Source organism: Sus scrofa, chromosome 17 (assembly GCF_054392235.1).
Source record: "Sus scrofa isolate SSC_HxYL_T2T_F1_AM1 chromosome 17, Sscrofa_HxYL_maternal_Yorkshire_Landrace_v2.0, whole genome shotgun sequence".
In the NCBI taxonomy this organism is placed as follows: domain Eukaryota; kingdom Metazoa; phylum Chordata; class Mammalia; order Artiodactyla; family Suidae; genus Sus; species Sus scrofa.
In genome coordinates, this window is record NC_139399.1 from 53,239,970 (window position 1) to 53,264,282 (window position 24,313).

At 46.9% G+C, this 24,313-nt stretch overlaps 1 protein-coding gene across 14 annotated transcripts in view; it reads right to left on the reverse strand.

Annotated features, from left to right (window-relative positions):
• The window catches only part of PTPRT (protein tyrosine phosphatase receptor type T), a 1,176,585-nt gene that overhangs the window by 828,620 nt on the left and 323,652 nt on the right, over positions 1-24,313 (reverse strand). For all 14 annotated transcript variants that reach the window (XM_085003959.1, XM_085003963.1, XM_085003956.1 and 11 more), the window contains one exon: positions 5,867-5,992. In XM_085003959.1, the coding sequence (XP_084860085.1) occupies positions 5,867-5,992 (126 nt within the window). The remainder of the gene's footprint in view (positions 1-5,866; positions 5,993-24,313) is intronic.

The following is a 24,313-nucleotide window of genomic DNA, read 5'->3' on the forward strand; positions in this document are numbered from 1 at the left end:
TGAGGGTGCTGATGTGTAATTTACCCAGGAAGAGCTTCCCCAGGTTACCGTAACTCATTACCACCAGCTGGGTGGCTTAAGACAACAGAAACATATTCCTTCACAGTTCTGGAGTCCAAGAGTCTGAAAGCAAGGTGTTGGCAGTGACAGACACCCCCACCAAAGGCGCAAGGAAGAACTTTCCTTGTCTCTTCTGGTTTCTGGTGTCTTCTGGCAATCCTTGGCTTTCCTTGGCAGGTAAATGCCTCACTCCCATCTCTGCCTCTGGCTTCACATGGCCTTCACCCCTGTGTGTCTGTGTCCCTGTGTCCCCTCTCCCCACCAGTAACACTGTATGAGGACTCAGTGTAACCAGCATGACCTTGTCTTTGCTTAGTTACATCTGCAAACACTGTATTTCCAGATACAATCACATTCACAGGTGCTAGGGATCAGGACTTCCACTTAACTCTTTGGGGGACACAATTCAACACATAACGGACCCCACCCTTCTCTGTAAATATCAGTAAGAGAAGCAAAGCCAGAACATACCGCCAAGGGCCCAGTGGCAGGAAGGGAAAGCCCAGGACCTTCCTGGATCTGTGCCTACTTACGTGGCAGCCTGATTGGTTGACATATTCCTGTCTGTATGTGTATATGTTTTCTCTGTTTTTTGCCCAACACCTGTCCTTTCCAATCAGGGAAATAACTAGGCTTTCTGCAGACCTCTGCTCTAGTGATATGTGCAGGATGGGGAGAAGAAGCTGCTTGAAGTCAAGAGTTCCTTCTTTCTTCCTTTTTTTTTAACATCTAAACTTAGTAAAGAGATGATGCTGTGAGTCTGAGAAGGGCTGGGCTAAGATGGGGGTGCCTGTGAGGGCAAGGGAGGAGACAGAAGTTCCCACACTAGGAAAAGGAAACGGATGGAGCTGTTGGCTCCAAACTGCTCGATGGCAGTACTTGAGGAGGAAGAAGGACCCCGAAGAGACACTGGGTGATGCACCTGGGCTGACTCAACTAAGACAAGGGTTCCAAGCCTGAAGAAGCAGCAGCAGAATCACTAGACCCAAAGGGACCCCAAGAAAATGTAACACCCGGCTTCTGAGGAGAACCAGAATGCACTGCTGAAGTCCCAGGACATCTATTGACCACTTGGGAAGGAGAAGACCTAATAACAACTACAATGTTATGTCTCACTTCCTGGAGGCTCGGGTTCCGACTCAAGTTGATGCAAATGCAGCATTTCTTATGCGCCCAGGTCCTTGGCTTGAGGTTCAACCCTACTTCTTTCCCACACCTAACATCCTACAAGTATCAAAAGCAAATAGAATAAAACCTCCCATCCCTCCAGCCTCTGGCTTCAGCTCTTTTAAAAGAATACTTAGAGCACTTACATCTCCCTTCAGCCCTCCAGAGCCCTCCCACTGGGCCCCGGCTGGACCTCAGGGTGGACACGTTAAAACTCATGCCAAGGTCGGGGAAGGCAGAGTGGTGGCTCCAGTTCATTCCATGGGCAAGATGGAAGCTTCGAGAGAGGGTCTGTGGGTGCAGTAACCCCCATCCTCTGTAACAGCCCCAGTAAAGAAGGGGAGAGGGAGCAAAACCAAGTCTGAAGCCTGGAATGTCAGCCTGAGGGCTTGTCCCATGGCGAGAGATGCTGGAAGGAGTATGGCAGTGGCTGTGGGAAGCAGCAAATTAACAGTCAAGATGGAGGAGGTGCCCACGCTCGTGGAAGCACACATCCCGGGTATTGAAAAGCTTCTCTGGGCCCATCAAGGACCCACAACAGACCTCCTGCTAGAAGGTTCACACACCTCCTGTGTAAAGCAGTATCTAGGGTCAGGTAAGCTTGAAGAAAGTGAAAAGGTTCCAAGGTGGACTTGACTTACAGTTTCCAGAGACTGAGAGAACCACGAAAGAACTTAAGGGAACCACCCTGGATGAAGCCCTACTACGCGCAGGCACATTATACTCGCACAGACATCAGCCCATTTAACCTCACCCTGGTTCGGTGTTAACAGTGAGGAAAGTGAAGCAGAGGGATGGATGAAGGCCCAGTGTCCATCGGCTATGACAAAGGACTGGAATAAGCTGGCTGCTGACAAATCTATGACAAGGACTTTGAAAGCTATGAGTGACAAGATCAAGGGCGTCTTTCATTAGACTAAGGAGGGACATCACCCGGAGGAGGCGTGATGCTGAGACCTGAGGAAACCAGCTGGGTGAAGAGGAGAAAACCTCTACAATGAGAGGGAACAGCATGTGCAAAGGTCCTGAGCCACAATGCCTCAGACGTGTCCAGGGAAGTGAAACATGACCTGTGTGTCTGGAGCATTTTGAGAGAGAAGAAAAGGAGCTCAGAGAAGACATCAGATCATGCAGGACCTTGCCGACCATGGCGAGGCATTCACGTTGCATCCTACACACCAAGGGCAGTGCCCAGTGGACGGCTGACGGACTCAGAATCTAGCTCAGAGCTTGTCACATGGAAGGAGACCAGTAAAAAGGCTGTGGCACATCAGAATAAATACACTCAGACTAGATTTCCAAAGGGATGGAAACTGCTGCCTTTATGGAAGGAAGAGGAAGATTTTGGCCTTTGCTCATGAGAAGAACAAACAATTTTGCCTAATCCAAATTTGCTTTCATGCCTCTCTGCCTAAGAAGCACCCGGAGCTGCTGAAATCCACAGGCACATCATGACAGAATAATTTCAGTGATCATTATCAAATGCCTCTATTTAGAAAAGCTCAGAAGATTGTATTAGCACACTCCAATATTTATGAAATGACACTGTGCCATAATGAGGGGCTGAGAAAATTAGGATTAGAAGGGAGAGCTGCTCCTTCCCGGAGAGGGAGTGGCATGGTGGGAAAAGCAGCAATGTCACCTGGCTGCTGGGAACCTTGGTTTTCTGATCTAGAAAGTGGAAGGATGGGGCAAATATTTAAAATGGGCCATCTGTTAATACAGGGCCCGAAGGCATGTCATGTTTATCATTCATTTCTTCATTAAAGCAGCCCTTGAGAAAGATCATTTGCCCACTCATCCATGCATGCATCCAACAAAATCGTATTTTGTACATACTGTGTATGATGCACTGAATTAAACACTAAAGATAAAGACAGGAATACGATTGTCACTGGTCCCCGTTCACATGGAACTTCTCATCTGGGGAGAAAACGTACACGGAAGAAGTAACATCTGCTGTGATGTGTGTTCCTGAGGTAAAGTGCAGGACGCAGTGGGGAACATTGACAGAAAGAGCTGACCCAGACTGGGGCGTCGGGAAGCACCCACCTACAGTGATGGAAGAGCTGAGACAGGAAGGGCAAGACAAGGGAACAGGACAGAGGAGAAGCTTCTATGGAGAGTGTCGATCTTACGTGCGTTCCTGAGGCCAGAAAGGGTCTGGAGCATCCAGGGAACTGACAGATGCCCGTGTGAGGGGAGCATCCGGGGAAGCTGGACCCCTCAGAGGCCACCACAGGGCCTTGGTCTTCTCTCTCAGAGCACGAGAAAAGCCTCCCAAAGATTCTAGGCAGATGCTGGGTGAAGCAATGAAGGGAAGAGCTAAAGTGACTATGCCTCCTTTCTAGAACGATCTCCAGCTTCTGTGCGGAGAGTGAGTTCAGTTCAAAAGAGGGAGCCAAGAAGCCTGTGGGAAAGTGTTCCGGGGACCCGGGTGAGAGCTGATGGCGCTCGCCATCAGGGCAGTGGTGGCAGAGAGACACAGCAGACCTGCCGTGGGCTCAGGAGGTAAAGGGGCAGGACGATGGAGTCACTGACAGGAAGAGGGGGAAGAAAGCAGTGTGACCCCTGGGTTTCTGGAATAGCACTGGAGTGATGAAGTGACCTCATGAGACAAGGGACACTACAGTGGGAGGAGATGGAGATGAATCAAGGGTTCAGCTTGGGAGACGACGAGCTTGGAAAGCCTGCGTGAGCCTACAGGGCTTCCAGTGGGCTAAAGATGAGCCGAAAGGGCCTCTGTGTGCATCCAAACACACACATGCAAACACAACACATATACATGCACACACACCCCCCACACCATGTGCACACACACCACGTATACCACCCACACTACCCACCACACACACTCACCATGCACACACACGCATCACATGCACACACACTATGTGCAAACCACACACACACACACACAGGCACACCACACACATCACACACCCACACATCACACACCCACACACCACATTCACCACACACACACCATGCAAACACCACATCCACACACCAAACACACACACCACACCCATATCATACACACACACACACCACACATATACCATGTGCACACACACACTACAAGATCTGAATTAATTTGGCCCAGGGCTAAGATGGCCACGCGGAGCGCAGCAGAGGCAGGAGGCTGTGGCACAGGTGCACGGCACTCCTGGGGTTTCTCATGGAATGAGTGACCCTATCATGTGAACCAAGACATTTTTGACAGTAAAGTTAGCCTTTTTACTTTTATTTTTATTTTTGTTTTTTTTGTCTTTTTAGGGCTGCACCCGTGGCATACGGAGGTTCCTAGGCTAGGGGTCCAATTGGAGGCACAGCCACAGCCACAACAACATGGGATCCGAGCCACATCTGCAACCTACACCACAGCTCACAGCAACACAGATCCTTACCCACCAAGCAAGGCCAGGGATCGAACCCATGTCCTCACAGATGCTAGTCAGGTTCGTTAACCACTGAGTCACGACAGGAACTCCAAGTTAGCCTTTTTAAAACTATGATGGGACCCCAGGCATGGAGGTAGTCCCAAGGTCACTTTCCTAATGGGCATGTGTAGTTGCTGGTGACTCAGCTCACATAAAGTAAGATCCTACTGGATCAGAAACACTCAGTTCTGTACCATATCAAAGCTTTATAATACCCGGGGCCTGTGCCTATATGCAAGAGAAAGGTATACAAACAATTTGTGCCCTTAGTAGGAACTATATAGAGCCATCCATCCCCCAGCCTCCTGCTTGGGAGCCAAACTCAAAGTCAACAAGGCCACACAGGCCACATGTTCACCTGGACATCTCGGAGCATCTCTCTGTCCCCAGCTTAGTGACATCCTGGAAAAACAGAGCAGCTGAGTGGACAAGGGGCAGTGGGTCATGTAGGTCAGGTTCATAAGAGCTGTCTGACAGCAACTGAAGTCATGGGGGTGGCTGAGGCATCCACGGTGTGAGGGTTAATTGTGTGTCAATTTGGGCTCAGGGGTGCCCGAAGAGCTGGTAGGAAATCGCTGCTGAGTGTGCCTATGAGGGTGTTTCCAGAATGGATTAGCATTTGAATTGGAGAACTGACTAAAGCAAATGATGCTCCCAACCTGGGTGGATGTGACTCTCACAGGCCCACCTCACGCACAGGCCCACCTCACGCTGGTCTTCAGCAGGAATGTACACGAGGCCTTCAGCCCCATCAGTCAAACTTGGTGTTTAGGATGTCGGGATATTAACTTTATGAATATTTGAATTTGTACAAGTTTCCCTGTCTACATACAAGCTGTGTCTCAGTGGCCTGAAAGGAAAGAAAGGACCTCAAATTCTTGAGCAGCTCTTTCTTCCCCTAAAATCCCACTACCAGGTTCTCAAGCAAAACCCCATGACGCCTCACGTGTAGCTAAAGCTTAGAAGCTCCAAGTTAAATGAAATCCTCAAGTTTTCTGAATACAGATGTCGTATGACTTCTACCATATCCTGAGGAATTCACTTAGCCTTGGTTTGCATACCTCTGAGGATGGGGAACTCACTACCAACAAAGTTATCTACTGTCCTTCCCGATTAAATCCAGCTTAATCCAGAAGAAAGCTCTGCCCCGTGAGTCATCGGAAAAGCTACTGCCTCAAATGCAGTTGGTCACATACCTGTAGGGACTGCTGGGTCCAGCATTGGTTTCTCCCACGTGTTAATCTGCTCCCAGGTAAACCCATTGGTCCCCAGGGCCACGCTATAACCACAGTTGCTGTAGTGTTCATCAAAGGAACAGCCACCTGCGGACAAAAGAGATATGGGTAAATATATCCTTGTGTCTGAGGCTTGGTTCATTACCCCCATCTCATCGGCTCTTCATTTACAGCTTTGAATTTTAAACTCTGGAGGAGATTCCTTTTTTTTTTTTTAAGGCAAGCAAATTGGATTTTTATATTTGCTTGGTGCTCTCAGCAAAGACACTGGCATCTGCAGGCCCCCCTATTTAAAAAAGTTAATAAGGCTAGTTACATTGATTTCAATCTTCCTTCCCGAGAAAGTAAACAGCCATGTCTCATTCTAAGTAGGAAAAATGAATGCCGGGGCATGGCTCTGTAATTGCTTCCTGCAGCATGAAGAGATGCTATGAAGCGGCCGCAAGAGCAAAAGCTTTGGAGTCTTGCAAACCTAAACACAAATCCCAGCTTTGCAAAGATGGGTCGGCTTGGGCCAGATGCTTCACCATCTGTGTCTCAGTTTCCTCACCTGGACTATGGAGGGAAAGAGCCACTTGACGGAAATATCAGGAGGAGTCAATGGACTAACACATGAAAATAACCGGCACAGAATAAATCCTCCACATCCACTTCCTGCCCTATAAAAGCAGTTTTCATGGAGTAAAAATCAAATTTGTAAAGAATGAGACAGTCGTGCACCTGGAAGATAATAAAGTCTAGGCTGACAGTGTTTTAAAGCCTCTCCCTTATACACCACGCCATCCACCACCCAACCATTTTACAGTGAGTTGTGTCAATTTGACTTTACGGTGCATATGCTACGGGCTCTAAGTCTCCTCGAGGTGACACTGAGAGAGATGCAGGGTACGGAATTGGGGCTCTGACTACGAAATGCTCGTCTGTCCACAGAAGCAGCAGGTGACTATATCCTTAAAGGGGAGGGGCAAGAGAACCAATCAGAGCTTTGAAGTTCAAGTGCATCTCCACGGGCACAGAGCGGGATACACAGAGCAGAGAAGGCACCAGGACGAGCTTCACACCCTGGTCCATACTGCCATTGCCTTTTCTCATCCCCCTACTGCTCAGACCTCATCACATCACCCTCTCTCTCCATGTACAGAAACCATCCTTTGCTGGCCCCTGCCTGAATCTGCAGCCTCATTTAATATCACACCACCGTCATCAGCTGCAAAGGACAAAAGTGCTTCTCTGCCTCCAGACCTGGGATTTCTTTCCCTTAGCGGTGGTAGAAGTCCTGTTGAAAGGTCTGATAAAGAATATGCAAAAGAAAACCCATGATATCAAAGCTTTTCCTGTCTTGCTGAGTATGAAAACCCAGAAGAGTCCATCATTAGCAACCCAATGAGTCAGGCTGGACAAAGGAGGGCTAGACCTATTTTGGTAGTGCAAGGGCTGGGGCTTGAGTTGAGCTTTGCCCTAAAAAGGTAATAGGAAATTAAGTTTTCTTCCACGTCTTGGCTATTGTAAATAGTGCTGCAATGAACACTTTTCGAATTATGGTTTATCCAGATATATGCCCCGAAGTGGGATTGCAAGATCATATGGCAACTCTATTTTAATTTTTTTTTTTTTTGAGGAGCTTCCATAGTGACTGCAAAATTTACAGTCCCATCAACAGGTAGGAGGGTTCCCTTTTCTCCACACCCTCTGCAGCATTTGTTATATGTAGACCCTTTAATGATGGCCATTCTGATAGGTGTGAGGTGGTACCTCATTGTAGTTTGATTTTCATTTCTCTAATATTGAGTGATGATGAGCAAATTTTCCTGTGCCTGTTGGCCATCTGTATGTCTTCTTTGGAGAAATGTCTATTTAGGTCTTCTGCCCATTTTTTGATTGGGTTGTTTGTTGTTGCTGTTGTTGTGGTTGAGTTGCATGGGCTGTTTGTATATTTTGTAAATTAAGCCCTTGTCAGCTGCATCATTTGCAAATACTTTCTCCCAGTTTCTAGTTTGTCTTTTTGTTTTGTTTGTGGTTTTCTTTGCTGTACAAAAGCTTGTGAGTTTGATTAGGTTCCATTATAGTTTTGTCCAGACATATGTCCACTCCTGGGCATATGTCCAGACAAAACTATAATTCAAAAAGTATATTGCACCCCTATGTTCATTGCAGCACTATTCACAATAAGTCATGGAAATAAACTAAATGCCCATGGACAGATAAAGGGATAAAGATGTGATACAAATAAACAATAGAATACTATTCAGCCATAAAAATGAATGAGATCATGTCATTTGCAGCAACATGGATGCAACTAGAGATTCTCATACTAAGTAAAGTCAGAAAGAGAAACATAAATATGATATCACTTCCATGTGCAAACTAATATATGACATAAATGAACTTATCTACAAAACTGAAACAGACTTGAAACAGACTTGTGGTTACCAAGGGAGAGGAAGGTTGGGGAGGGAAGGATTGGGAGTTTGGGATGAGCAGAGGCAAACCGTTATATACAGGATGGATAAACAAGGTCCTACTGTAGAGCACAGGGAACTATATTCAACATCCTGTGACAAACCATAATGGAAAAGAATATAAGCAAAATATATAGAGATACATACACTCACACATATATATAACAGAACCACTTTACTGTAGAGTAGAAATGAACACCACATTGCAAATAAATGATACTTCAATAAAATAATTTTCAAAGGATTTAATTTATTATTTTTTTAATAGTTATTTCCCCAATACAATTTTCTTCTACTGTACAGCAAGGTGACCCAGTTACACATACATGTACACATTCTATTGTCTCCCATTATCATGCTCCATCATAAGTGACTAGACATAGTTCCCAGTGCTGCACAGCAGGATCTCATTGCCAATCCATTCCAAAGGCAATAGTTTGCATCTGTTAACCCCAAGCTCCCCAACCACTCCACTCCCTCCTCCTCCCCCTTGGCAACCACAAATAGTATAGACACCTACAGAGAGAGGAAAGGAGAGGGTGAGGGAGGGCCAAGAAACATAACTTAAAGCAGATCCTATGGAAGGTGACAGCCAGTAAGATATTTTCTGGGATGAGAAAGGGCTGATGCATGGATAGAACCTAAAATTTCTTTTCACTCTCATTTCATTAGTGAATTCACAATTACTTAAGCTCTTAATGCAGATCCAGCAGAGTCCTAGGTGCCATCTATACAATGGTTTAGAGAAGAGGCATGCCAACACTATCACGAGTGAGACAGAGACGGTAGACAAATGCATACGGAACTCCACATTTCAGTGTGTGCTGTGAAGCCTGCAGCTGGGATGGCTGAGAGGCCTCCTGGTTAGTATGGTTCAGGAAGCCTTCCTGACCACAAACTGTAAACAGTTCCCTGCCCTGTGCTGCCATGTCTCTCTACTACACCCAACCCCCAGGGAGAGCTGGCTTCCTATGACAGCCATGCATCACTGGTGCTTTGGGGAACTAAGATAAGAAGGGCAATGCCCAGTGGGGATGCTCAGGGGTCAACAGACAAAAAGATGAAAGTCCGAAGAGATGAGAGGGAAGGTCAGGAGCAAGCAGCAGAGGAGACTTCATTCCATATAGAATGGAGAAGGGTGACCTTTGAAAGGCAAGGACAGAGGTAACCAACCAGCTTCCACTAGACATTAAGCTTTACTATCTACTGAATGAATGAACCCCGATAAATGTGAATGGATACCAGACATAGACCAGGCTACATCCCAATAATGGCAAGCCCATAGCAGTCTCCAAGCACCACCTGCTCTTTCTAGTCTCATACTCTCCACTTCCACCCAGAAAGCTCCTTCTCTATATGAGCCTGTTTGACAAATTCCAAACTATCCTCCCCCAAATCACTTCCACAGACCTCTGACCCAAACAGTAGAGTGAATATCACAGATATGAAAACACAACACGCTCCATTTAAAATTAGTAGCAGCAATTCCAACTGCTCAAAGAGGGTCAACCTCCCATCCTTACACCACCACTGCCTCACTGGAGCCCAGCCTGTGTGAGACAAAAGAACCATGTCAATGCCATGGACAATATCCAGATCCTGATGGGCTGGAATTGGCAAGCAAAGGGGAGCCTGCGGCATCACAGGTGTTCACTGGAAGCGTTAACTGACCATCCTCAACCAATCAGCCTCCAGGGCTAGAGAAGGAACGTGTGGTCAAGATAGGGCAAACTGTTGATGTCTTCTCTCTTGGGCACACAAGAACTCTGTTTCCAGGCCACCTTACACTTGGGGAAGACCATGTGGTAAACCCTAGAAATGTATAATAAAGTGAGATCCATAAAAATAATCTCTTCCAAGCAATCCTTTTCACCTACCCTACTGGGAAGACCTTCAAAGGTGTATTTGAAGGTAGTGGCATCAAAAGAAGAAAGATGTCTCGATCTCATTGGAGGAGAGCCACCCAGACAGTCACCTGACAAGTAATACTGTCATTCAATTTATCAGGTGCCAACTTTTCCAGTCTTAATGCCATTGACATCTTAGGGTTTAGTTGTTACCATAGCAGAGCCTTGCACATCCTAATACAAGAAATATGCTCTCATGAGCATCTGTTCCACGTCAGGCAATATACGAGGCACTGATTACAGGTACTGTCACTTTTGCTTCTGCTGAATCCTCAGATTTAAGCTTTAACTATCTGTTGAGTGAATTAACAGAGGCAGATTTTTATCCCCTACTTGAAGTAGAAGGTAACAGATACATTCAGGGGTGACATGGAAGGGAAGTGTTGGAGGCAAGTTTAAACCCATGGTGACCTAACCACAGACCTCAGGCTCTTTCCAACAAACCAGAGAAAGAACAGATTTCCCAGAGACCAAGGACCAAAACCTTTCACTTACAAGGTTGGGGGCGGTGGCGGGGGTGGGGGTAGGGGTGGGTCCAACAAATAAAGTGCTTCCAAAGTGTTGGATCTTTCCATTTAAGTCTTTGAATTTGAATTCTTTATTATTCTAGAAACATTTAAAGGTTTTTTGTGTTGTTTTTTTTTGTTTGTTTTTTGCAGGTCTGTGCAGGGGCACAAAATTGAAAGATATATTTCTTACCCTCACAAAGTGTGCAGAGTACAGGGAAAGACAACTGCACAAACACACACTTGAGGTGCAATGCAAAAAACACTTCTAGAGAGAGATGTCAAAGCTCGAAGGAGAAACTATTAATAAATTTTACTTAATGGTCTAATTAAACCAGTTCTCTGCTGCTTCTAGACAAGATTTAGGATGGCTCACAGTTATACCTCTGGACATCCCAGCTTACAGATTCCAAGCAAGGTCACATCAGTAATTCGCCCCTAGTCTCCTGGACTGTCGCCCACCCCTCACCTGCCTTCCTCCACCCAATGGTAGGTGTCCTGTTCGGCCACCCCCAAGCAGAGTGGTCCAGGTCCTGGCCCTCAAGAGGTAGGGACCCACCTCCTCTTCAAGCCACCCCCTTGGCACCTTGCTGCCTCTGTCTGCAAACTCTGGTGACCAATTCAACTTGCAGCCAGTGAGCAAATGCCTTTCCCTTCTAAGTCTGCTCTTTGACACTGGGATCCCACAGCAGCAGGCCTGTGGCCCCAGGGACCCAGTTCTTATTTTCAGACCATAACCCTCTCTTTCCCCTGAAGAGCCTTAAAGAAGAGTTGAAAGCAGCCTCACACTCTATTTTGAGCCCCCGTTCTTTGGGACAGCCAGGCCCAGCTGTCAGTTCTCTTCCACTCTGCCAGAATTTGTCATCCCTTATGGGGACCTCAGTGTCCCTCTCTACAGAAGACTTTCTAGGCCCAGGCTCCTGTCCTGCACGTTGTCACACACACACACGTCCCAACTCCAGGGGTACACTTGACTCATGACTTTTCCGTGGAGCTCCTGGGCTCCCAGCAGAGCAGGATTCACGGCCAAGTGAACACTTCAAGGATCCCTGCGCTTTGTGAAGATCAACAACGTAGACCACATTCGAACCGACCACCAGGCTCCCGTGCCATCAACCCTCGTCCAGACACAGTGGGTGGACAAACAGAAAAGCAGGAAGTAGGAAGTACCACATGAGGACAAAAACAAGGGGAGGGCAGGAGAAGAAAGACAAGCAGGCCAGAAGGAAAGAGTTACAAATTTGCCTGGCAATCTCCTATATGAAAAGGAGTTACATAGTTGAGCTTCTGGAGGCCAACAGAAAAAGGTCAATCTGTTCAGATACTGGATACTCTGTGTTCATACAATAAAAGCCAAATTGCTCTGATAAATTACCATCATTCCAGGCACTTAGGTCCCACAAGAACTTCTCCACAGGGGTACTGGTAACGGAAATCCCATATCCCATAATGAACAATACCTGAAACAACATCCATGCAAGGGGTGCACGGTCAATTTTGCGAGACTATTTCTCATAATCATTCTCAATCTAAATTGATAGCATCACACAAACATATAATTCAGGAAAAGCAACTCAGTGGACCCAGTACGACACAGTCTAGAGATGTGTTCCCTGTCCGTCTGGCCTGACCCAGAGATAAGTTTGAAAGCTATTCAGGAGAGAAAATATATTTGATAAGTATGTTTTAAGCAATCCTCCCGGAATTTTCTGCCTCTCAACCAACAGATTGAGCAATAGAGTGCTTATGGGCTCATGATGACACTCTCTGTAGCAATCTACACTACCAGCTGGGTACAGCCCCTCTAAGCCTCCCTCCCTGCTTCCTTTCTGGGGCTTCCTTTTCTGTTGTGCAAGATGGATCAGCAAGGAACCTTCCAGAGCTAAAGGTTAGGGATTCCAGAGGCTCAGAAAGAACTGGGGACTCTCAGGAAGCACAGAGATGCAGGGCCATGCCAGGTACCTGCCCAAGGACCAGCTACTGAGAGCCACCGAGGGGAGGAGAAGGAAGGAAGCTTCCCGTGGTCCCGCAGCATGAAATGTTCAAACCAGTGATTCTGAGTCTCCCTCACTGCAGCTCCTCTTGCTCTTTCAAAAGTCATGTTTATCTCTCTTGGTGCCACAACACCTGATGGAAAAGGCTCCAGACCATCTCTGCAGGTGTTTGTGGCAGGCTCCTTGGGAAAGACTTATGGCTGGAGAGATTTTCAAAAAGCATTTGCTCAGATGCTCACCACATTCTGCTTTCAAGAGGAAGTGGTCCCATTTAACTGGTGTCTACTCCATCACTATCATTTTTGGAGAAAACAAAAACCTCATAAAACTATCCCCACCCCAGGAACTGGGCTCAGCCTCCAGAACACATGTCCTGGTTTGGAAAAGACCCATATAGCTGGGAGAGGACAGGGCAGTAAAGCCACAGGCCAAGGACCCAACACTGTCTCCCTGTACCAGGACAGAGAAGCTATTTCCCTGGCTGAGGACAACATAGAGCAAGGACCCCAGATGCTCTGATGTGAGGCAAGCATAAAAAGTCAACGGAGAAATGGAAAACTGTAGCAAGGAAATTGGATTTTGAAAATCCATTTGGGTTTGGTAATGTATAGCCTATCGGCATCTGTAAGTGAAGTAAAAATAGTACAGGATACATACTTTAAGATACATTAAAGCATAAATAAAGTTTATAGTGCCAATCAGAATTTTTTTTTTAAACATGAGCTCCTCTTTTGAAAATGAGAGAGGAAGAGAATTCAATAAAAATACAAATGTGTCTGCCTCTGCATTTCTCAGATATGATCCGGTGTATTCTTGAACAGAATTGAGTTCAGAAGAGGAACTAAAGATTCGCTGGGCTTCTGCTATATGCCAGGCACTGTATTTGAGAACTGTAAGGGTGAATTTATATGTGTATGTCTATGAACAGAGGATAGTCCAACTACCCCCACGCTCTAAGACTGGGGGGTGGGGGAGGGTTAACCAACTTTTTCTGCCGTGGGCCAGACAGTAAAGATTTTCACCTGGCAGATGTAGTGGATTTCTCCTGCTACCCAACAAAAGACCACAAATTTAGGAGCTTAAAACAGCACTGCTTTATTATGGCATGGTTTCCACAGGTGAGAGGTGCAAACAAGGCAGGGCTGATTCTCTTCTTAACCTTAACCAGGGCCTCCCAAGGTTAAAGCCAGGGTATCAGGGGACCAGATTTCCTTTCAGAAGCCTAGGTCGTCTCTCCAGCGGGCATGGTGTTTGGCAGAATTCAGCCCCTTATAATTATCGCCCTGAGGTCTCTTCTCAGGCTGGCCATCATCCAGGGGCCACTCTCAGCCCCTGGAAGCCACCTACGGGTCCCACTATAAGCCCTGTCATTTCTCAAATCTCTTCTTTGAGCAAGACTCCATTGTTTTCAAGGGCTCATCTATCTGATTCAGTCAACCCCATCCAACCAAGACCATCTCTGTTTAACTGAAGTCAACCACCTTAATCACATCTGCAAATTCCCTCCTGCAAAACCCCTCCACCTTGGTCACTAACATAACCTAATCATAAGAGTGAAATCTACCCTCTTCAGAGTCCCTCCAGAAGGATGGGGACCACAGAAGATTTGAACACCAGGAATCAGTCAGCTTGGGGGCCGACGTGGAATTCTGTCCACCCCACAAGGCCCCTCAGCCTCCTTCGCTATGACTCAGCAATGCCACTGAAGCCCAGAAGCAGCCAGAAGCCGTACAGACAGATGGGCAGAGTTGCGTTCTAACAAAACTTGATTTCCTGACACGACACTCTGAATTTCCTATGATTTTCACCTGTCGCAAAACTGTATTCTTTTCATTGGTCTAACCATTTAAAAAGGTAAAAACCAATCTTCCTTTGTGGGTGGAGGAAAAATCAGGGAAGCTCCGGAACTGACCCACAGGCTGTAGTGTGTGAACCTTGGCTTGGATGCCGTAAAAAATTTCTGGTTTTAACATGGTCACAGCAAAGCACCGTGTTTCACCGTTTGTGTGTTTGATGTCACATGCTCCTGATACCTCGTCCCCCTTTCTCCGCCGTGGACTATCTCGTCCTTCCTCCAGAAAGTGGAAGGGGAGGACACACCATGCACCACCTGCCAAAGCTACACTCCAGGCCGTAGGATAAAGGATTGAGCGAAGCCCAAAAGGTCACTGGATTCATGGTTGCATTTACATGTGGAATCTAAACAAAAGATGCACATGAACATATTTGCATGTTCAGACTCAGAGACTTGGAAAACAAACTTACAGTTACCAAAGGGGACAGGTGGAAAACAAACTTACAGTTACCAAAGGGGACAGGTGGGATGGACTTGGGGTATGGGACTGGCACAGGCACACTGAGGCAGGGAAAGACCGGGCCACAGGAACCTTCTGTACAACACAGAGAACTGTACCCAGTATTCTGTGATCATCCATCTGGGAAAAGAATCTCAAAGAGAGTGGAAGTGTGCCTGTGTATAACTGAATCACTTTGTGGCAGAGCAGAAATTATCACAACATTGCAAAACAACTACACTTCAATAAAATGTTTAAAAAATGGAAAAAAAAATGAAATTAAACAAACAAGCACTTCCATGACATTATAGCAAGTGTTCTTCAGGTGTGAGGTGTAATGTTCCCACCTCACAGACAAGGAAACCACAGCCAGAGCAGGCAAGATTTTCAAGAGCACACTGTCCATCGGCGGCAGATCCAAGATTCAGATCAAGAACCCCTTAGTCAGAAAGACAGACAACCAGGGCAGACCTTGGCTACTACATTCGTTGGGGCGCCCAGTGCAAAACCAAAATACAATGCCTTTTGCTTTGAAATTATTAAGAATGTCAACACGGGGAGTTCCCATTGTGGCTCAGAGGAACAAATCTGACTAGTAACCACGAGGACGAAGGTTCGATCCCTGGCCTCGTTCAGTGGGTTAAGGATCCGGTGTTGCAGTGAGCTGTGGTGTAGGTTGCAGGCATGGCTCGGATCTGGCGTTGCTGGGGCTGTGGTGTAGGCTGGCAGCTGTAGCTCCGATTTGACCCCCATCCTGGGAATCTCCATATGCCACAGGGGCGGCCCTAAAAGACCAAGGAAAAAAAAGAATGTCAACATGACCTTGGCAGAGCCTCAAACAAAGCACGGGGCCCTTCCAGGTGCCAGGCCCTGTGTGACTGCACAAGTGACACACCCATGAAACCAGCACCCCAGCCTGGAGTCATGGAGATTCTGCCCTCGTTGACAAATGCTTTGAAAACCAGGCGATATCTAAGTGGCTTATTAATCGTGGGTAGGCGATCATGGGTAGGCGAGTCTTGCCCCCTGGAATGAATGTAAACCAGCCTGGCATAAATTGAATTCCTTTTTGGAATATCTAATTGAATTTGCAGAAGTGTGTGCCAAGGGGGTGTTTAAATAAGTGCACAAATATGATAAGAAGGCCTTCGCACCATCATATCTAATTCAGTAAGCAAAAATAATGGCAGGGCACGTTCCAATTAGTGTTTGATTTATTTGCTTTAACAAATCCAATTAGTAGAATGTTTTATAAAGTCATCCAATGTCAAACACTCATGGACTCAACAGATAGAAACAATACTCTTAATAGGAAAAAACATGTTTTAAAGCTCTTTGAACACTGAATTTATTATAAATAAGATGACTGTCCCTCTGATGGCTTGAGCATTCCCCAAGGACCAGGGAAACAGTGTCTGATCTGCTCATTTGGTTCTTTCTCCCAGAGACTCCAAGAGGCAACGCAGGTTAATTTGGCCCATTATAATAAATCCAGGAAAACAACAAAGGTGGAAGTGAGCAAAGAGACTTCAAGGGAGAATAATGAACTTGCTGCTGGGTATCTTCTGGACCAGAGACGTGTTCTGACTTCCAAGGCAGCGCAGTGGAGGGGAGAAGACAAGGCGAAGGGAAACAGCGACTGGGGAACCTGATCCAACACCCCCATGCAAGGCCTTCCCAGGTCCAGCTTTTCCCTCTGCGATCTGGAGAGCTCAAGGAGACTGGCGGCCCTTGGACATGCTGCCCTTGAGTGGGGGATGATGTCTCTGACCAGCGACACTCAGCATCCAGCATCCCAGTATTCTAGCTCTTTTTTGTTTTTTAATTGTTTTTTTCTTTTTTGGCCATCCTGCAGTGTATGTAGTTCCCAGACAAGGGATCATATCCAAGCCGCAGCTGAGGCAATGCCAGATCCTTTAACCTGCTGTGCCAGGTTGGGGATTGAACCTGCGTCCTGGTGCTGCAGAGATGCCAGTGATCCCGTGGTACCACAGCGGAAACTCCCTGCCTCTCTCTCTCTCTTTCTCTCTCTCTCTCTCTCTCTCTCTCTCTCTCTCTCTCTATATATATATATATATATATATATATATATATATATATATTGGTCTTTTTGTCTTTTTAGGGCCGCACTCGCAGCCAATGGAGGGTGGCAGGCTAGGAGTTGAATCGAAGCTATAGCCCCTGGCCTACGCCAGAGCCGCAGCAATGCCAGATCCGAGCCACGTCTGTGACCTACACCACAGAGCTCATGGCAACACCAGATCCTTAACCCACTGAGCAAGGCCAGGGATCAACCTGCAACCTCATGGTCCCTAGTCGGATTCGTTTCCACTGCGCCACAAGAACTCCCCTATTTTTTTTTTTTAAACCATGTGATCTTGACCAAGTTATTTAACTTCTGTGGGCCTCAACACCCCCTTCTCTAAAACAAGAATAATCACAGTGCCCATCTCTCCCGAAGGGCACTTCAATTCATGACACCCCAGCCCCTGGAAAGGAGAGCCTCCATGCAGACCAGCTTCCCTGGGGGATCTGCCGCAGGCCTCGGTCTGGTGCATCTGTGTGTCCCACAAGAAGAGAACACAGCAGGACAGGGCAGACAGAGCTCCATCTTCTCACAGGCTCCAGCCTTCCCAGGCTCCAATTTGCACGCAAACCAGAGAAAGCGCGGAAGGGAGCCTCGTGCCCTGCCCCAGGCAATGTCACTGCGGATGCTGCTGTGCACTGGGACCAGCAGGAAAGACGAAGGAGGGGCGCCTGTGTATGGGGGTCAGCTCTCAGCTTCGACCTGCCAAGAAGAGGTTGGGGATGGGCTGGGGGAGGGCGGCCACCTCCAGTACACGTGAAGACGGCTCAGTCTGGGGACCGGCTGGCAAGTCCACCAGCCTTAACAGCATGCCCCCCCCCACCCGCCAACCCAGCACGTCCATTTTTTTCCCCAAAAAAACGACCTGGGAGCAGATTCTGGGACTCCTCTGCCCTCCCAGGTCATAAGAGGGAGGGAATAACTTGGCGCAGCTCCTCGTTGTACAAGCGGGGAGACGGGCATAAAAAGGACAAGGCTGCAAAGACGGGGGCGCGGAGCTGGGATGGGAGCCAGCCCTGGCCCCGGGCCAGAGCTCGGCCCACTCAGAAGCCAGCAGAGCATCTTTCATCTTTTCTCCCACAACGGCGATGTCTTTTAATTTGTATTTTTGAGAGAGCCCTGAAAGGAAGAACGGGCCAAAGGTCAACATTCATGCCAAGGAAACTTTCCATCTGCTGGGAAAGGTGAGTCGAGGTTTCCTCTCCTCAGAAGGAAGGGCCGACACGACTTTCTGCAAGGAGCTGCGTTATCTTCTGAAGGCTTCAGAAGCCCAAACCAGCTTTTGGTGGCCTCAGGGACTTTGCACTGCTGGTCCCTCCTGCGTGGAAGGCGCTCGCCCTAGCACTTCACGGGGTGTCAGGTGGCTGGCTCTGGGCATCTTTCACATCCAACATCAAACATCGCCTTCTCAGAGCATCCTCCCCAAACATTCCATGGAAAACAACCTCATCCCTCCCCCCCAATTCTCCATCACATCGCTCTGCTTCTGCTCCATGGCGTCGTGATTCATTCCCCACCCCCACCCCATAACTCTGCAATTATCCATTTACTCGTTAATTTATTTATTTCCTGTCCTGCCACCACCAGTCTCAGTCCACTGGGGTAGGACACATATGTCCACATTCTCGGTCACTGAATCATCAAAACGTGTCAAAGAGCCTGGCACTATGGATGCTTGAGAGCTTGAGGGTGATTCCATAAATGCCTCATGAATGAATGAATGGAGTGTGACCAAGTGTCAGGAGTGCAAGGCTCAGCATCTGAGGATGATGCTCGGCTTGCTTTTGGCACTTTCTCTGTGACCTTGGGTGGGTTAGAGAAAATCTCGAGCCTCCATTTCTCGTCTGTGCAGTGGGAACAAGAAGGACAGCAAGCTGGCGTTGGCTGGGTGCGTACTCCGTGCTCAGCCACATCCATGGACCTTCTCAGTGGATCCACTAGGAGCCCCATGATATTGGTACCAGTACTACGCAGGCTTTACACACCATGAAACTGGAAACCAACCTGCCCCAAAGAGCACTGCAAGGAAATGGCTGGCTTGGAATTGAACCCAGGCAGTCCCACTCTCAACACCACAGTCTGAAGTCACTGGGCCATCACCCTGAAGTCACTTGGTCGGTTAAGGATGCAGCGTGGCCATGACCTGTGGTGTAGGTCATAGACACAGCTCAGATCTGGCATTGCTGTGGCTGTGGCGTAGACCAGCAGCTGTAGCTCCGATTCAATCCCTTGCCTTGGAACCTCCATATGCCATGGGTGAGGCCCTAAAAAAAAAAGAATTTTGGGAGAGAACATGTTCAGGTCCTTCAGAGCTTCCCCAAATTTCACCCTGGGAAAAAAAATCAGCCTTCCCTGCTCACTCCAATGATTTCATCACAGGCAATTCACGAGCACCACCTCCCTTCTCTTAACAGCAGTCCTAGGAGTTGGTCTTTGGGATTCAATGGAGAATTTTTGCAAAGTTGGAATCTGCAGTTCAGAGAGGTTAAGAAACTTCCTCAAGGCTACACAGCTCATCAAAGGGAAAGTCAGGACTCGAATTACTTTCAACCTGACCCCTCTCAACTCTAACATGATGCCTCTCGCATGAAAAACAAGTGAACTCCTCCAGCCTGGCAATTCTCACGCCTCCTTATTATCTCCTTGAATTAATTCAACCCATGTTTGAATGGCATCCACTAATCCTAGACTGGGTGCCCACTGAGTGCCAGACCTTATTCTAGGCCCCAGAGGGAAAGCAGGGATTCACTGCTGTGTGGTCCCTGAAGCTCATATTCCACTGGGAGCCAGACAACAAAAACAGGGGGAGAAACAAAGCACGTCAGGGGCCCACCCTGGCTCGTCACTACCATCATAATTTTGAACATGGTAGGCACTGGATAAACACATCCATACGGTGGATACAGAGAGTGATCCTTGCTATTCCTCCCCAGGCAACAGGCCAGCCATCCCACATCATCCCCCTTCATCACAACAACCATCCTACAATCCAGGAATGACTCATCCCCACTTTCAAGATGAAGAAGCTGAGACTGCAACGAGCTAAGAATCCAGTCCAGATTCCCTCCCTCTGTGGAGTCTCACTCTATTTCCTTTCCCCAGAGGCCATCATCTCTCTGCTACGCCATGGCTGTGCTTACAAAAGCCTCACACATTTAGGACCGGTTGAGAGCTATTAGTTTATGGTCTCAGTTTTTTTATATGTAGATTAACATTTAATTACATAAAGTAAAAGTGAGGATTCCACATAGTCAATTAAACTCAATAATAGCATCCAACTTATATAAATCACCATACTGGTAATTGGGTAGATAAAATATTTATGGAAGTCTGAAGAGTATCATAAGCATAGTTGGGTGAGCTCCTCAAAAGAGTTAAGCTCTGGCAGATCTGTCTGTGGTTGCCAGCTGGACTCCATCTACCAGGGCCTGTTAAATGTGCATGAAATGTGGAATGGAAGATTCTTTTTTTTTTTTTTAATTGTTATTTCCCCAATACATTTTTTTTTCTATTGTACACCATGGTGACCCAGTTACACATACATGTACACATTCTATTTTCTCACATTATCATGCTCCATCATAAGTGACCAGACATAGTTCCCAGTGCTACACAGCAGGATCTCATTGCTAATCCATTCCAAAGGCAATAGTCTGCATCTACTAACCCCAAGTTCCTAATCCATCCCCCTCCCTCCCTCTCCCCCTTGGCAACCACAAGTCTATTCTCCAAGTCTATGATTTTCTTTTCTGTGGAAAGGTTCATTTGTGCCATATATTAGATTCCAGATATAAGTGATATCATATGGTATTTGTCCGTGTCTTTCTGACTTACTTCACTCAGGATGAGAGTCTCTAGTTCCATTCATGTGGCTACGAATGGCATTATTTCATTCTTTTTTTATGGCTGAGTAGTATTCCACTGTGTATATATACCACATCTTCCTAATCCAATCATCTGTCAATGGACATTTGGGTTGTTTCCACGTCTTGGCTATTGCGAATAGTGGTGCAATGAACATGCAGGTGCATGTGTCTCTTTTAAGGAAAGATTTGTCCGGATATATGCCCAAGAGTGGGACTGCTGGGTCATACGGTAATTCTGTGTATAGATTTCTAAGGTACCTCCATACTGTTCTCCATAGTGATTGTACCACGGAATGGAAGATTCTTAAGGATAGAGGATACAGGGGCCTGGAGCAAGCTAAAGCTCCTATTACCTGGATGTCATGACTGGGTCAATCCGAGAGTGTATTCTGAGGGCTCAGGGATGGAGGCAGTGCTTAGGTAACCGCCATTCCAGCCATGCTAGCATGTCACCCTGTTCTATTACTGAGTCTATGCCCTTGTTTTCTCAAATGTTGACACTTTGGTTCCCTGGAGAGATAAATATCACAGCTGAGGGCACCCACCAAAGGACAGCAGGCACTCTCCTAGCAATTAAGGAAGAGGCCTTGAATGAACATTTCTAAAAGAGAGAGCAGGGAAGGCCTTAAGATTCCTAAGGACAGCATTCCACTGCATATATGTACCACATCTTCTTCAGCCACAAAAGAGCACAAAATCAGGCCATTTGCAGCAACAGGGATGCAACTAGAGATTCTCATCCTAAGTAGGTCAAATAGAGAAAGACAGATACTGTATGATATCACGTATATGTGGAATCTAAAACATAGCACAAATGAACCTGCATACAAAACAGAAACAGACTCACAGACATAGAGAATATAGACTTGTGGTTGCCAAGGGGTGGGGGGAGGAAGTGAGATGGATGGGGAGTTTGGGGTTGGTAGAGGCAAACTATTCCATTTCGAATGGATAAGCAATGAGGTCCTACTGTACAGCACAGGGAACTCTATCCAATCTCTTGGGATAGACCATGATGGAAGGTAGTATGAAAAAGAGAATGTGTGTGTGTGTGTGTGTGTGTGTGTGTATACACATGTGACTGGGTCACTATGCTGTACAGCAGAAATTGATATAACACTGTAAATCAACTATATGCTAATAAAAATAAAATTTAAAAAAAGATTCCTGGACAAAAACCAGACCCAATACCTCAAAGCTGCTTCATCTCTGTCTCTCCCATGCCTGGGAGTTAATGTCCAGGACACATAAACACGTTTCTCATCTTTGGAGCAGACACTCAGCACACTCAACAACTATTAGCTCTATGCACATTTTTTTTTTTTTTAACCTGAAAGGCTCAACGCAGAGGATCCTATGAGCGCGGGCCCTCCTAGCATGACTCTACCTCAGGCTAAAACTCCTTGGAACAGCACTAAACTTCTAACAAAGCCACTACTTCCTACACCATATCATATCTCACATTCTGACAGGCCAAGAGCAGCAGGTGGTCTTGAAGATGGAATATTTGCCTGGAAGAAAGGCGCCCTGAATTACAGCTTTGGTTCTGCCGCCAGCTGGTTGCATGACCTTGACCGAGTCACGTTCCCTTTGAAATGCAATCTGTCAAAAAGCTCCTGACCGTCTGTCTCAGAGCCTCATGGCCATGCACTGGAAAAGGTGCAAACTTCCAACAGATGTGAACACAAGAACTACAATAAAACTATAACATGTGCAGGAAACCGAAAGGGATTTAAACATTCAAATGGCAGACCACTCTTGTGACACCTTAATATAATGTGGAAAAAGATAAGTTAAACCTCAGCTGCCTGGAATTCACTAAGTAGACTAGATATTCCTTCCACACCAACAACCCCCAAGTTCAGAAACACATCTTTTTTTTTTTGCCATTTCTTGGGCCGCTCCCGCGGCACATGGGAGGTTCCCAGGCTAGGGGTCTAATCGGAGCTATAGCCACTGGCCTACACCAGAGCCACAGCAACGCGGGATCCAAGCCGAGTCTGCAACCTACACCACAGCTCACGGCAACGCCAGATCGTTAACCCACTGAGCAAGGGTAGGGATCGAACCGACAACCTCATGGTTCCTAGTCAGATTCGTTAACCACTGCACCACGACAGGAACTCCCAGAAATACATCATTTTTAACAAGTAGAAAAGCATGTCACTGGCCCTCTTATAAAGACTTGTCCCAAGTACTTGGAGTCTCCCTTCCTCACTATCTCCTACCTGCAGTCAGAAAATAAAATCTTTGTGAAAAATAATTTTCAAAATATTATGATTACAAATAAGGAATACAGAAAATGCAAAACAAGTCATCATGAAAACTTAAGAGATGACCGCTAAAAATTATCTACTACAGAAACCTGACAGATGCTTTAAAAAAAAAAAAAACCTTTGGCTTCTAGGAACCGCTGGAGGGGGATCCCAGAGCAGTCTTAACCCACCGTGGTTAAAATTATCTTTCTTTTGACAATTATATAAAATATATGGCTATCAGAACATATTGCCAGGGTCCCTCCCAGGACCTTGGAGGGGTGGTGTGACAATGAGAGACCCCCGGGAGCCTCACAGGGAGACGGCTCTGAAACATCCTCAGGGATGCATAAAAGAAGCATGACTCGGTATTTGGCTCTAGAAGTGATCGGTAACCCTCTGTGCGGCCACATTTCTGATGGAGGCATCCGACACCTGTCCAGCCTTGACCAACCTTCACCTGCACAGCTGCACACCTCACCTTTCTAACTTAACATCAGACCTCAGGCAGGAGACGGGCTGAGCCCTGGGGCGGGGGGAGGGGTTGGGGGGCAAGATCTGTAACATCCACCCACATTCGGTCACTTCCACCCAAACGGTTTGGACTAGACCTTGGGGAGAAAAACATTCAACATCTGTGCTAGCAAACCTAGCTATTGCTATTGTCCACGGCTTCAGCAAAATACTGTAATTCAGACTCTTGCCCAGTTTGTTAAAACATGCTGAGACCAATCGTTATTTTAGACCCTTGTTCATTTCCCCATTCCTGGCCGCTTCTTGCCCCTCTTGCAGCTCCCTCCATGCCTCAATTACCCCTTTGAACCTTTGCGCAGGCATCCTAAAGCACACTACCTTATCCCCTTCAATCCCTGCAGGTTGCTGGGTTGATGATATGTTTCAGGAGAAGTCCCAGGCCACATCACCTGACACACCCCTGACCCCGGTCCCCAGATTTGACTAGGAATCTTGCCGCATGCTTGGGAATTTGAAACAGTTTGGATTCACATTCACTTGAATTACCCGTATCTCCTCCTATGAGCT